Below are 15,853 nucleotides of genomic sequence, written 5' to 3'. Positions count from 1 at the left end.
TCTAAGTCTAAGTCTAATTAACGCTATATATACTATACTCTAAATCAGGGGTGGGCAATTATTTTTTCCATGCGGCCACATGAGAAACAGAAAATACTGGGGGGGGCACTGGGCCAAAATGCTTAACTCAGTTCTGTATAATATTAATTGCATTTCTTTATAAAAAAAAAAAAACAATAAATAGCATTGTTTTGATGAGCTGGTAAGACTGGTAAGAGTTTATGTTATGAGCAATGAAAAAGTGAGGCTGCCTTACAAAAAATGTCAAAACACCTCTAAAATAAAAGCAGTGCAGCTTTAGTCCATGTATGAGGTAAAATGATAAAATATATTTATTTTGTAATTCCAAATGAGCTTAAAGGGTCATTCAGAGTCGACCAAAGGGCTGTATGTGGCCCGGGCTCTAAGTTATATTAATTAATGGGTCCATATTTAGTCTGTGGTCTTCTCTCAAACAGAAAACACTGTTTGCGACATCATGTGGTAATATAGGAAGAGCACCACACCTTTAGCCCCAGAATTGCCAGTCTATATTAAACTAAAGGTAAATGGAGCTGTTAACTTAAAAATGCCGCTTCAGGACGTCATAAGGTGGAACAGAGCATCAGGGCAACTCCACTTTTTTACCAAAATCTAAATTTATGTCATGACCAATCATCTCTCAAGACATCCATATCTGACATAACACAACACTAGGGCTGGGTATCCCTAAGAAGTTGCTGATACATATCTCGATACAGTGCACTTTCGATTCAGTACGATATATTTCAAATCGATTCAATATGTTTCAATAAAAAATAATGGCTAAGTCATGGCTGTGATACTAAAAGTTTGTTAAACCACTTGTGCGAAGTGAAACACACCCATGTTAATCATCAAACAGTGAAAATGTCAAATGTGTCACATAAACGAGTTTCCTTCCTCTAAACAAGCAACAAACGTGTAGCACTGTAACAAAATAATTTGTTAAAATATACCAAAAAATACTTTAGGCGATATATTGATACAGCAGCCCACGATATCGATACTGTATCATCACATTAAATGATACGATATATTGATATTTTGATATTTTTGCACATCCCTGCACAACAGTACTTTGCCTCCTCCATCCTATTAGCAGCCTCTCCATCAACCTCCTCAGCCTCTCCATCTCCTCTTCTCCAACAATCATGTCTAGGACCCAGTCAAAACACACCTTCTTTACTAATTTCTAAATTAAATACTTACAGAAAACATAAAATATACGATACATGATGTACAGAATTGCAAAGGAAAAAAGTGAAATAACTCGACTAAATATTTTAGATTCAAAATCAAAGTAGCCGCCCTTTGCTTTGCGTCAGTATTGTGTTCATTCATAGTTAGCAAAGGAAACCTACCCATTAACTAATGTAATTCCCCATTTTCTATGACTTCTCCTTACCAGTGTAGGAGCTGTGGTCGAGGTCACACTCCTCTGCCATGGCGAGCGCCCATGGAAGCCACAGGAGCCGCAAAGGGAGCATGGTTCTTCACCTCTAGCCTGCTTCGTTCTCACGAGTCAGCTGACGGCATCCATATCACGACTGGTAAGAAGAATTCATAAGAAAGGCAGTGTCACAACATTTGTAACTTCCTGTTTGTGTTTGTGGTCTTGTTCAGTGGCCCACACTTGGTTGGCACATGTGTGGTTTTGATGGCATGAAAAACGTGATAATCTGACAGCTGAAGGATAGGGTGAGTTGTGGTAGCGTCATTTGTGAATGAACTGAGTGGGTAGGGATTTTTGTACAGTCATTTCTGTATTGACGCATACATCATATTACACACGCAGATTAGAAGCAAAGCGTCTTACACTGAATGAACTAACTCACATGATACTTTCGGGAAGAATACTGAAAGTAAAGCTACAACTCAATATTGACCACTAGTTATTACAGTAATAGTTGTAATACTTTGTTTGAAGATCGATGATAAAATCTGCTATGCAACTTTTCACAGAGCAGCGTTGGGGTTTGGGCAAATTAAAGTTTAATGTACCCAAACGCACTTGGCAACGCAGACAGACAGACAGACTTCAGCCTATTTCAGCAGAAATACAGATTATTTTGTTCTGCTATCTATCTATCTATCTATCTATCTATCTATCTATCTATCTATCTATCTATCTATCTATCTATCTATCTATCTATCTATCTATCTATCTATCTATCTATCTGTCTATCTGTCTGTCTGTCTATCTATATATCTATATCTATCTATATCTATATTTATTAGATATTTAGATAGATAGATTTTTCTTAAGTGGATTGAAGTCTCCAGTTAAACTTTGATCTCTCATCTTGTTCCACTGCTCTGATGCTTTCTAAATTAAATAACATTGAAATAAATATAGCCTAATCATCTGGACATTTCACCTTTTCCCAAGCGAGAGCCGTTCCAGACTGATAAATCTGAACTCAATTCAGAGATACATATCATTCTGACGTGAGACAGATAAGCTTACGCCTTCACAGATCTGACCTGTAAATTGATCTGGTGGTGGATAGAAACTATAATGCCATACTGGGGACCATTCTAGGCAAAGCAAAAACATCTTTCTGGAGACAAGCAGGCTGCAGACCCTAAACCAGAAAACTTACATAGTTCCCCTTTAAAGTATTAAAATTCACATGTTTTAACCAGAAAAGAATGAAATGTGTCTGATTTAAGATTTCATAATGAAACTTAAACCGGATATAAGCCATCTGGAAAGAATCAATTGATAAATCCAGCTTAATCTCACATGTGTTAATAAATATATACACACTTACAAAGATTGTACACTTAAAATATACCAATATTTTAAAATAATGACTAAACTTACTCTTTCTGTAGATTTCTTAGTCCGTCATGTGGCAGTCATTCGTCACTTCTGAGAATTTGTAGGAAGGCAGTAGGAGTTTCTTTTAAGACTGCTTTAGTTTCCCCTTTCTCTCCACATTCACACTTGTCAACATTTTTTCTTAACTTCCTTTGGTAATCTTGCTTTTCATTGGTTTTCACTGGCAGTTGAGTTATAAAAGGAAGTAGCTGTTCTTTTGTATTTACCTATAATGCTCCTATAAGCTGTAAGTAACCATAACTTCAATAGACCTCAAGACAGAACTGAAACTTCTGCTGTAAAGATCATTATCACACTGTTTGTACAAGCTTAAGGTTAGGCTGAACTCACAAATATTTAATGATAATGAAATTCAACAGACACACACAAGCATGTACATTTACTTTGACTCAGAATTAATTATTTTAACTCCCAAAATTTGTCCTGGGACTGGCTCACGCTTCCCTAAAAGTTACTGCTTTGCTTGGAATGTTTGACTCTCTTTAAAGGTGCACTGTGCAACTTTTCCTGCTTGTCTCCATGGAGATGTTATTGCTTTGCCTGGAATGTTCCGTGATATGACATTAAACATATACATCTAGCATTTAGTCATTACTGGTGTATTTATTGCTCAGAATTACAATAATACAGATGTGAATTGTAATGTTGTGTAGTGTAGTGCTGTAACCTGCCTGTCTTCCTCGTGATATATAGGTTTTATTTATACTGCGGAACATTTTAGACAAAGCAATAGCATTTCCATGGAGATAAGCAGGTGCACCCTCCACAAGAAATGTTAAGCAATATACCTTTAAACCGTGTTACCTAATCAAAAACATACCTGGAGCTGGGTTTTGTTGCATTCACACATGTTTGAGTAACTCTTTATTATTAGTCTGTCTACGTCTCCAAAGCTCGAAATGCTCTGTTCCACCTTATGATGTCATGAAATGGTAGTTTACAAATTAGCAAATACCTTTTTTATTTTGTTCAGAAATTATTGCTGCAATTATCCAAATGATTCTGTTGAAGATGTATGGAGTTTAAAAACACTTAGACTTAGACAAACTTTATTGTTCCACAAGAGGAATTATTTGGACACAGTAGCTTACACATCACAATATAATATAATAACAAAAAGGAATAAAAGGGAAAAATATAAATGATAATAATTAATTCTAAATAAGTAGCAAAAAAGATAGTGAGAGACAGGTGTCAAAAACACAGTGGAGCAGAAATAGAGCTCAGCGTAAATATGCAGGAAGTGTGTGTTAAACATGTGTGAATGAAAAACACAAAACAAAACAAAACAAAACAAAAAAAACCCCACAACTCCAGGTCTGTTTGTGATGGAAACAACATTATAACACATTAGAAAATCTTGTACCTCTTTGTAACTCTTTGACTATTGTGTTTTTACTGCTCGCAAACGCCTTGGAAGCATAGATTCTTGCAGAGAGTTGGTCGCCTCTTCACAGATCTGACCTGTAACTTGGCCAAGTAGCATCACTGGCTTGTCTGCATTGAAATAGAGAAGTACATCTTTTGCCATACTGTGGAGCATTCTTGACTAAACAATAGCATCTCCATGGACACAACCAGGTGACTACACTTCACCAGAAAGTTGCAGAGTGCCATTTAAGTTATGTAGTTTCATCTTAAATTTCTATTGGAGGGTCCGTCACCTGCTTGTCTCCATAGAGCTGTTATTGCTTTGTCTGTTTGTCTGGTTCACATAGTATGGATTAAACCTATCACGAGCAGGCCACAGCACTAAGCTATTTTACAATTCAGATCTGTGGAGAGTCGCCCCTATTCACAGAAGAAATTATGGTATTTTTGAGCAATAGAAACACCCGTAATGAATAAATCCTAGATGGATATGCTTAATGTTACACCATGGAACATTCCAGGCAAAGCAATGGCATCTCCATAGAGACAAGTATGCAGCAGACCTTCCACCAGAAAAGTTGTGTAGTGGTCCTTTAATTAAAAATATATATTCTGAAGAAACAGCACATATATTTTTACTGCTACTGCTTCCGTCTGCTCATCTGGCGTCTAAGATCACACCCTGATCAAAAACAAGATGACTCAAGCATCACTTTGACCACTATTGCATTGTAAACATGCACTGTTTTAGGCAGTGGGAAAAATATGAAAAGCAATAATGTCTGGAGAATGCTGAGAAGAAACTGCATTATTTTAAAGCATATTTTATACAAATATTTACAGAATCGGGGTTATGAATTTAAATTGAAATGTGGGTTTCAGACTAGACTAAGCCGAGCAGAAGTGTACTTCTTCAAAACGATGAGGAACTATTTATTTAGTTGCGTTAATTATTAAAGGTCATTGACAAAAAAAACTTGTACCGACTATGTGCAAGTTTATCTAAACTTAACCTCACAAAAGAGTTGCAGACTTTGAGGCTAGCTGTAATTATTCATTGTTCTAGCCTGACAAATCTGCTTTTTACAGTTTAATTTCTTATTTTACATAAAAATGAAATGCCAATGGTGTCCAAAAGTCTAGATAACTCCAGATATAAAAAGACTTTTAAAGGACAAGCCCTCTTGTGTATGTCAGAGGTACACTGATGATCAGTGGAGGAAGAAGTACTCAGTTTTGTTACTTAAGTAAAAGTACAGAGACTAGAGCAAACATGAAAAAAAATATATAAATAAGTACCCTTTTAAAAATGTACTGTCACCCAGATTTTGAAATCGAATAAAGCTTCAAATGTATGGATTTTGTACTGAAGTTTCTTCGATCAAGACAGCTAATATACTAAAGCCCTCAGCCTTTTCAGCTGGTCTCAGACAATCTAAAAATACTTTTACTTTTAGGTCCAGTTAAATAATGTAGTGGAGCAGAAAGTACAGATGCCTGCTCTGAAATGTAGTGAAGTAAAAGTAAAAAACATTGACTTTAAAATGTACTTAAGTAAAGTACAAATACCAAAAAATTATACTACTTATACTTTGTAAAGTCTGTATTTTGTCCCTTTTCAGAATTAGACCTAAAAACATGTTGCAGTATGTGTGAGTTGTGTGAAACTCTTCAGTAAAACAATGGAAAAGTGCAGTTAGATCAGGTCAGTTAGAACATTCTGACTGCTTTTCCTTTGAATCACTGTCATTGAATCACCACAAATTACATCAGGATTTCTCAACACCTAGATAGAGCAGATTTTAAGAAGGAAGGGAAGAACAGCATTTTAAAATATACGGTCTGATTTATGCGTTTTTTTTCTTCTGTAGGGACGCATTCTGCAAAACAGACGTTTTTGAAGTTTTAACCATTTTCCCCATGTTTTGCTTTATAAATCCATAGTTGTCTATGCCCTGTTCACTTTTTGCCCAGATTGTTGCAGGTAAAAAATTCAGACAGACACCATTTTCAAGCCCTCACTGGACTTGTTCTGGGGTCAAATTGTGTTCACAGCAAATGCATGACTCTAGCTCTATTAGCATAACATTCACATGGTCTAGGGGCTTCATTATTTATTTTTTTGGTATTCATTTTCATTGCTGCCAGCAGAGGGAGCTCTAATGCCTAAACGCCTCATTGGAAATGGAGATAAAGCTTAGTATATTTTCCAAATGTAAACATTATTTTATGGTAGAAAATGTGAAAATGTATCCCATGGTGACCAAAAGCATGTTGTAAATTATATTATAAAATGTCTTTCGTGGTTTTAATCCATTCTTCTCCACTCTCTTATTAGTGAAAGCAAATGAATAGTGGAAAACATGACAAAAACACATTTTCTATTTCACAATGAATTCAAAATAGACATTGCATTTGAATAAACAGGCAGAAAGCAAACACATGTCTTTGGTAAGATTCTTTCCCAGGATGATCCCAGAGAGACGCCCCATCTGTTGACTAACTCTCTGCGCTCCTAATGACAAAGTCATGTAAATGAACGAGATCAATAGTGGTTGTGCTCCTGGGAGGCGGCCACGGAAAAGTCAATTATCGCAGTGTGTATTTAAGACAGGCCTGCTTTCTTGTCCACTATAGACACATGGAGTAATTGTAATGTGTGGGCTGAGTGCACCGAGCTGATAAACCGCTCTCAAAGACTCTGCTTTATCATATCTCAGTCAGGCTTCCCTTTGAGTCTCCCTCTCCACCACTCACTCCATCACTTTGTCCGAACACCAGGGCCATTTCCAGCCTTCTGTGGCCCTAACCAATGTATTACCACATGACATCACAAGGTGGAACCAAGTGTTTTCATTTTGAGAGAAGAACTCAATCTAACTATGCAGGCTGGGCTGGATATCAGTAAGAAGTTGCCGATACGATACATAGGCCACAATACAATACTTGACACAGCGCACTTTTGTTTTGATATGATTCAGCCAAAAAATAAAGGCTTTCAGACTCACTACTTAAAGGTGCACCAGCTTGTTCCTATGGATATGTCATTGCTCTGCCTGGAATGTTCCACAATATGACATTAAACAGCTCTACCTTACATTTAGTCAATTACAGATGGTTTTATATCTCAAAAATACCTAGACATTCTGTGAGTGGGGTCGCCTCTCCACAGATTTCACCTGTAACTTGGTCTGGTTTGGTCTCCATGAAGATAAAAAGGTTTAATACCATACTGTAGAACATTCCAGACAAAGAAATAACATCTCCATGGAGCATTTGATGGACCCTTCACCAGAAAAGTTACACAATGCACCTTTAATGATCAACCAACTTAATGATGAACACAACAGAGTTTAGTTTAGAGTTTAGCTTTAGTTTAGTTCAGTTGTGACTCAGTAGACGAATGACTGTTGCAATGATCATTGCTTATTCATCCATAATATGAGCTCAACATTTACATGTGCAGAGGGACGTGCAGTTCAACTCTCTAAAAGCCCACAGCAGAACTGTTCATATTGATATTTTGATATTTCTGCACACCCCTAATTATAACATAGATCAGAAGATAGAATAATGTGGGCCCTTTAATGATCACACAAAACCATATGATTGTTTTCCTTCAGTCTTGAAACAAACACACTATTTCCTTGTGTGCAGCACCAGTAGTTGTGTCAGTCTTTCTCTTCCTGTTTGAGAGCAGGGCCCGCAGGACTGGCACCGCCGCTCTGCTCTGCCATGTTAAAGCTACAAGCCCCAGAGTGCACACGAAAACACAGTCAGAACCACAGGCGGGCCAAACTGTACTGAACTACTGGAACTGTGCCTGCCTGAGCCCTCCCCTCTCCTCTGACACCAGGGCACTACGCACGCGCACTAACCCACTCTGTCTCACTGGGATCAAGGCCAAATTATTGAGAGCAGAACATGAGGCGCCCTTTTATTGTTTTAGCAGAAGGTCATGAAATTATAGAGGACTACAAATCTCACTGCAGTTTTATTGAGTGTAACCAGCACTGGATTATAGTATGTGTACATTTTAGAACATCTTAAGACTCAGTTGAACAAATGTTACTTGGAAAGAAAATGTTTTGCCCCACTGAGAAAATATGCATATTGAATTTTCCCAGGATTATTGCATCGCAGGTAGAAGTGGAATTGGAATCTATGGTGTCACTTGATAAGTTTAAGAAAATTGTAAAAAAGTGTGGTGACAGGGATGTGTGTATGTTTTTCTTGAGAGATGCAAATGGTTTTATAATGTAATATTACTGTTTTGTTAGAGATTCAGAATCTCAGTGGGACCGCCTGGTTAAATAAAGTTAAAAATAAAGACTAAAAGTTGCACAGTTTTCACAGTTTCAAGTCCATAAATCATTGTCAGAATTGTGAAATTGTGTTGTCACTTGTTGTCAGTCTTATTTATCACAAATTCGTGCTTACATTAAAGGTGCATTGTGTAACTTTCTGGGTGGGGTGTTGGTCACCAGAGATTTTGTTGCGTTGCCTGGAAAGTTTCAAACAGTGTGATTTATCTATTTTTGTGGAGACAAGCACCAAGCCAATTTACAGGTCCGATCTGTGGAAAAGTGGGCCTGCTCACAATAGAATATAATATTTTTCAAGATATTGTTTTGAAGAAAATAAACAAAAACACCAATAATTAAATAATATGCAAGTTTAATGCTGATCTCCCTAGCATATCCCCATGTACACAAACAGGTGCTGGACTCTTACCAAGTTACATAGTGTCCGCTACCTCCTGGTCTCCATAGAGATGTTATATATTTGTCTGGAATGTTCCATGGTATGACATTAAACATATCCATCTAACATTTATTCATTATGGGTGTTTTTACTGCTCAAAAATACAATAATTCCTTCTGTGAATAGGGGCGACTCTCCACAGATCTGAATTGTAATGTAGAGTAGTGTAACCTTCTTGTCTCCCTCGTGATAGATAGGTTTACTCTATACTGTGGAACATTCCTGACAGAGCAGTAACATCTCCACTAAGTTTGTGCAAAAATATTGAAAAAATCATGTATCGCATCATTTAAATTGATGATACAATATCGATATCATGGGCTGCTGTATCAATATACTGCCAAGAGTATTTTTTGGTATATTTTACTAAATTACTTTGTTAGAGAGTTACAGTTTTGTTGCTTGTTTAGAGGAAGGAAACTTGTTTATGCAACACATTTGACATTTTCACTGTTTTGATGATTAAAATGTGTGGTTCATATGAACTTTGAACAAGAAATGGTTTAACAAAAACTTTTAGTATCAGAGCCACGATTTAGCCTTTATTTTTTACTGAACCATATCGATTTGATATATTGTATTGAATTGTATTGACTCGTATTGTATCATATCGTACCGAGATATGTATTGTACCGTGGCCTATGTATCAAGGTATGAATCGTCTTCTAAATGATACACAGCCCTAATCTCCACCTAGAAAAGCTTCTGACAGACCCCACATGAGAGAAGTTACACAATGTACCTTTAAACAAGTTGTGCACAACAGAAACAAATGCTCTAATTAAACCGATTCAGTGTAATTAATATGTTATTTCTATGTTAGCATTGGTTTGTTGGTCTGGGTGAATGTTTGATATCACTGCTCATTTCCAGTCCAGTCAGTCATGCAGCTCTAGAATGATTTCTTCACATCCATGGTTATAGATTGTGTTATGTTCCCACCTTTTGTAGCCTCACGTTCTCTGCTTCTGGACTTTATTGCCCCACAGTTAATTGCGGACTCTCGTGTGGCACACTACATGGCAGAATAGGATTACACTGTTATTTAATGGGTGGAAGGAGAATTTTACGACTTGAAAATTGATCGTGTCCACGCCTGACACTGGGTCGAGGTTTACAAGAATCACACTTGTACTTTTCTATGCGCTAAAGGTTACAGCCTGTAGTAGCTTGGGACATTTACGCTTTGCATGGTTTATTAAGAGACTGGTGACCTTGAAGTTAATACATTTTGAAAATACTGAAAATGGTAGCTGTATTTATGGTGTGAAATTATGACGAATGACAGTTTTTCATTGACCCTACTGACATAGCAGCAGAGATCTGAAAATTCTGAATATTTACTTGAGGGATAAAGACTCAATGCATTTCAACCATAAAGCTGCTAGGTCATTACATATCCGATCAAAATCCCTAGCAGTGATGGCAAGGATACTTTAAAAATGTAGTTACAGAATTCTGAATATCCAAATGAAACTGTATTTTATAACACATTGTGTCACATGGTCCAATCAGAGTACTGTATTCTGAATACTTGGAATACTTTTACTTCGATTTGCATCATATTATAGTAAGAAACACTAGGAGTGTGCAAAAATACTGAAATATCGGTATATTGTATCATTTAATGTGATGATACAGTATCAATATCTTGGGCTGCTGTATCAATATATTGCCAAGAGTATTTTTTGGTATATTTTACTCAATTATTTTGTTAATGCACGACAGTTTTGTTGCTTGTTCAGAGGAAGGTTTATGCAACACATTTGACATTGTCACTGTTTTGATGATGTTTCATATTAACTTTGCGCAAGAAGTAGTTTAACTATGACTTGTAGTATCATAGCCATGATTTAGCCATTATTCAATTTGAAATATATATGTATATGTATCATATTGTGACCTATGTATCGAGGTATGTATGGTATTGGCAACTTCCTAATGACACCCAGCCCTAAAAAACACGCAACATAGAATTATAAACAGCTTTGTGTTTGTTGCATTGTTTTTTGCCATTAAGGAAACATGCACACATACTGCAGGAGCTGTGTTTTAAAATGTTCTTGCTAAAAACACGCAGTTCAAAGTCAAAATTGCATGATCAAGCACTGCCATGTATTCCTTTGATTTTAGAAAAATAACTATTCTGAATACCACCAAATGAAAAATGAACTGGTCCAGAATATAGTTACTCAAAATTTGTATTCTGAATATGTATTTTCAGTACATGCATTCAGTTGCTTCTGAATATTTGCCGTGGGTATGAGTGACTAGTGTTAGTTTGAGGGGACAATGCACACATAGCAAGGCGTTGTTATTATTATTATTATTATTATTATTATTATTATTATTAGTAGTAGTAGTAGTAGTAGTAGTAGTAGTAGTAGTAGTAGTAGTAGTAGTAGTAGTAGTAGTATTATTCACTCACAACAGCATTTGGAAGCAGGAACTTTCTTCAGTTTTACCTCTTTAAACTTACAGATCTGCAGAGATGATCCTGCAGTTTTTACCCTCAGCCTTTGGGACTTTCCTTAAACTCCTCTTCATCATGTACTGCGCATCTCCTCATCATCGTCAGTATGGGAAACGGTGAGAAACTTCAACCCCATGTGACCGACTGACAGCCTCGCAACACTCAGCATTTACTCAGCCAGATCAAAGTCAACCTATTCTCCTCTTGTCTCTCCGTACCTCTGCTTACCCCTTCCTCTTCCTCCTCCCTCCTCTTCTTCTTCATCATCATCATCACCACACAATCCCGTCCTATCCCAATCCGGTGCACCCTCTCTCTCTCTCTCTCTCTCTCTCTCCCGTCTCTCTCTCTCACCTCATCCCTCCTCTTTGGATCACAGAGACCGGAGTGCGTCCACTTCTCCTCGCTCCCTCTCTTGTCTCCTCTTTCTCTACTTTATCTCACTCGTTCTCTATCCCTCCTTTTCCTTCCTATCTCTCTTTCTATCTCCTCTTACTTCCTCGCTCGCCCACCACTCTTCGCTCCTCAGCCAGACTGTTCCGAAGGTTGTTGGGACAAATACTAAAGGTACGTGCATGTGACGTTTTTGAAAAGATTTGAAGATTGACTGGCATTTTTTTTTTTTTTTAGCACAATTGTGTTTGTAGTAGTTTTTACGCATTGAAGGACGCATTTTCTGTCTAATTAGAATGCATGACACATACTCAGAAATGCACGCTGTCATCTTAATAGCAAATTATTCCATGCATTTATATGGAAGAATTGTGTTGTATTATAGAGCATGGTAAGGATGATTTTATCTTGATGTAGCAATGGCATGCGTGCTCCTCTTCCTCCCCGTAAAAAAAAAAAAAAAAAAAAAAACTCATTCAGAAAACAGGACCCGAATCGGACGACGTGATTGGCTACTGGAGAGCCCATTCTGATCCTTCATTGATAATATACAATACCGAAGTCCTTTGTTATTGTAAATCTATTGTCATAATAGATTGGTTGCTTGGTCTCTCTTGGTAAATTGTAATTCCCTTTAAGCTGTGCGCCGTTGCAGTCTAATATATACAAAAAATAAAGATCCAAATTAAGGTCATGGTCTTTGGGCGCTATGTAATTGGTCAATGAGACAGGAGTGTTGGATGAAAGGGAGAGAAAAGGGATGTTTGGAATGTTTGTCATCATAAAAATGGCTGCAAAGTTACGTTACAAGTGTATTCAGAATTTTTTTAAGCTATATGAGTAAATAGATACAGAATTGTGCATTTGGTTTGAAGTTTTGCCATATTTACTCAAGTGTTTTGAAAAAAAAAAAAAAAAAAAAAAAAGAACCTAGGCTGCGTTCACTCCTTAAAAGTGCACTGTGTACTTTTTCTGATGAATGGTCCATAACCTTCCCTTACCGTCTCTATGGAGATCGTATTGCTTCGCCTGGTGCTCCACTGTATGGCTTTAAACTTATCTCCATGGAGACAGCAGAAGATGCAAATAGGCTAAGTTACGGACCAGATCTGTGAAGAAGAAGAAGCCCCCATTACAGTACGAATCATAGACAAGTATGTATAAATCGTGGGTGCGCTTGACTGCTGTTAGATTACTCATTTTCATCTTAAAATGTTCATATTAACCTGCTCTACATTATTATTTTGCTGTTTTGTCCATAAATAAATTCCTACTCCAAATATGAAACTGACTCCAAATTCGCCTCTATAACTTCTAGCTTCGGTGAGCTTCATTTGATCTGAGCACTATGGGTGGCGACACACTCCCTTAGTCAACTTTTTTATACAGTCTGTGGTAACAATGGCTGTTGCTCAAGGGATTTCTAAAACTGTAAACACCTCTGTCATTAAATTGATAACGGAACATTTCAGCCAAAGCAACAACATCTCCATGGTGACAAGCAGGTGGCACAACTACCAACAGAACTCACCTAAACTAGACTAAACTTACACTGAAAGCGATTAAACCAGAACCAAAGACAAGAATGAATCATAGACTGTATAAATAAATGGACATAGCTAACCCGCTAGCTGCCCTTTTCCTAATAGGAAGTGAGAATGGGCACTCTTTTGGCTCCACTGACTCTGGCTCCAGTTCACTTCATAGTGAGAAAACGTCGCCCCTCTCTCCGTAACTGCTGCTGTCAGGCTCCTCATTTTGGTCTTAAAATGTTCGTATTAACCCGCTCTGTATGAATCTGGGGTTTTTATTTCGTGACAAGCAGGTGGTGCAACTCCCAACAGAACAGTTACATGGTCCATCGTTAGCACAACCCATCACAAGAAATAAACCGGCACTAAAACCGGCTAAACCAGAACCAAAGTCAAGTGTGAACGCAGCCTTGGTGGTTTAATACTCATTCAAGTTCCCATATGGCCAACCCAATACAATCATAATCTTAGATCGTGAACCCCTCTGTAGCCCCTGCCCCACTAGCACCATAATACACCCTCATATAAACTTTATCACCTATTCCACGCTAGCTATAACAGTCCAGCCTGATGCATGGGAGCAAATCTGTGGTGCACTTCACGGGAATTTAGAGCTAAACGACTTGAGGGCTCCGTGGAGAGAGATAGAGCCAGGTATGATTTAATGCTAATCATGGACTGGGTTTGAAGAAGTAAAAGTATTGTAGTAAAAGAGTGGGGAGGTTGTATTGGGGTCGAAGGGAGATGCGGCGAGCTCAGGAAGAAGAAGAATGTCATGTATTTTTTAGAGGTGTGATGTGGAGTGAGTTTTGCCGTCATTGCAGCTATCACTCAGTAAATGTACCCATAGAAGTTGTATGGTATTGTCTGGTATATTTTTCTGGTGGAAGGTCTGCTGTCGACTTTAGGGATGCACCAATACTGGTACTGGATACTAGTACAGGGTATCGGTTCCATGGTATTCTGGTTGGGCCTTTAATTAGACTTAGATTTAGACTTAGACAAACTTTATTGAGCCACAAGAGAAATTATTTGGACACAGTCACTCACACATCACAATATAATATGATAACAGAGCAAAAATATGAATGGTAATAATTAGTACTGGGCAAAAATAAAAAATCTTAATTACATTAATCACATGAGTTCCTGTGATTAATCATGATTAATTGCATGTTGTATGCAAAATACTATAATGAATTCAAAAGTAGCATATAGCCCACTTTTATTATAAATGTGAAAAAAGTGCCATACCGTTGTTGTGCAAACAGCATTTCTTTATACAGTAGCAGTAGCATTCTTCATTTGGAGAATGTAACTCAAAAAAATAACGACTTCATAGAATTTGACTTAATGAACTGAATTCAGTTAAGTGCATGATGCAGTAAAATCAAGTATTCAGTGTAAATCTCAACTGAAAAAATCAAATCATTTCAAATACAAAACTGAAATGTATTGCCAATGCCAGGGCATTAATGTTTTCCTGTTTAATATAAAAATGAGAATCTCAGTCAAAAACAGTAACCAAAAAACAGTACACAGAAAACACTTTCAGTGCAATTGTGGAAAAGTTTGTCAGTTCCTAGAACTTTTCTTTTTTACTCCTCTGCACGAAGTCAGTTGCAAAGGCATACAAGATTATTATTATTATTATTATTATTATTATTATTATTAAGAATGCGCTCGCTGGCACTGGCTTCTTGCGGAAGAAAAAAGTGAGACCGTGTGGTGGTGCCGTGGTACCCCCAAAAGCACTTGGTGCCCTACATGCTGTGCATAATGTGTGTGTGTGGAGCAATGGGTCTGACACGTTGTCTCTAACGTGGTCTGCCGAAGTTTCGCTCCACTGGTTTCACTGAATGATTTGCCGCCATCAACAGAGTGTACTGTGTTTAGGGGGTATTTCAGGCTCATAAAACTTTGGTGATAAGACAGTTCAGCGTTGCAGTGGTTACAAATGGCTTTGGCTTTGTCGACTGTCTGGAAGAACTTTAAAATGAAAATGGCCATATAAAAGTCCCGTACCCCTTTCTGACTGTTTCCTGTGAGCGCTGCAAGAATAAGCAACTTTCAAGGCTCGCTCACAATGGACTTTTTCAAAATAAAAGCCAGTGAGCAACAGACGTTTACAAAAAAAAAAAAAAAAAAAAAAAAAAAAAAAAGATAATAATAATTATTTATTTATTTACCAATGTAAAATTAATGCATTAACGTTCCCGGCCCTATTAATAATATACAATGGCTTTGCAGCTGAGTTGTTAGCACTCATGCTTCATAGCAAGAAGGTACCAGGTTTGTTCACCTGGGACAAGTTACAGGTCAGATCTGTGTAGAGGCAACCAGAGGCAATCAGAATGCCTGATTTTTAGGTATTTTTGAGTTCACCTGTAAAAATCACCTGTAATTGAATAAATGTACTGTGATACTGTGGAACATTCCAGACAAAGCATTTAC

The 15,853-nt window shown here is 37.4% G+C and overlaps 1 protein-coding gene and 1 long non-coding RNA gene across 4 annotated transcripts in view; one reads left to right on the top strand and one right to left on the bottom strand.

Annotated features, from left to right (window-relative positions):
* Positions 1–1,409: 1,409 nt before the first annotated feature.
* The window catches only part of pvalb6 (parvalbumin 6), a 106,113-nt gene continuing 91,669 nt past the window's right edge, over positions 1,410–15,853 (top strand). Inside the window, exons 1-3 of one of the 3 annotated variants that reach the window (XM_055152397.1) lie at positions 1,410–1,571; positions 1,645–1,719; positions 11,483–11,590. In XM_055152397.1, coding sequence (XP_055008372.1) covers positions 11,581–11,590 — 10 coding nt within the window. In that variant the 5' untranslated portion in view covers positions 1,410–1,571; positions 1,645–1,719; positions 11,483–11,580. The remainder of the gene's footprint in view (positions 1,572–1,644; positions 1,720–11,482; positions 11,591–15,853) is intronic. The other 2 variants (XM_055152398.1, XM_020927160.2) reach the window with 2 other exon arrangements.
* The window catches only part of LOC129408579 (uncharacterized), a 35,960-nt gene continuing 32,983 nt past the window's right edge, over positions 12,877–15,853 (bottom strand). Inside the window, exon 3 of the long non-coding RNA XR_008632018.1 lies at positions 12,877–12,976. This is a non-coding gene — a long non-coding RNA (uncharacterized LOC129408579). The remainder of the gene's footprint in view (positions 12,977–15,853) is intronic.

This window comes from Boleophthalmus pectinirostris, unplaced genomic scaffold (genome assembly GCF_026225935.1).
Source record: "Boleophthalmus pectinirostris isolate CB_2022bp ecotype Guang Dong unplaced genomic scaffold, ASM2622593v1 HiC_scaffold_17, whole genome shotgun sequence".
In the NCBI taxonomy this organism is placed as follows: domain Eukaryota; kingdom Metazoa; phylum Chordata; class Actinopteri; order Gobiiformes; family Gobiidae; genus Boleophthalmus; species Boleophthalmus pectinirostris.
This window is presented reverse-complemented; position numbering and strand designations above follow the sequence as displayed.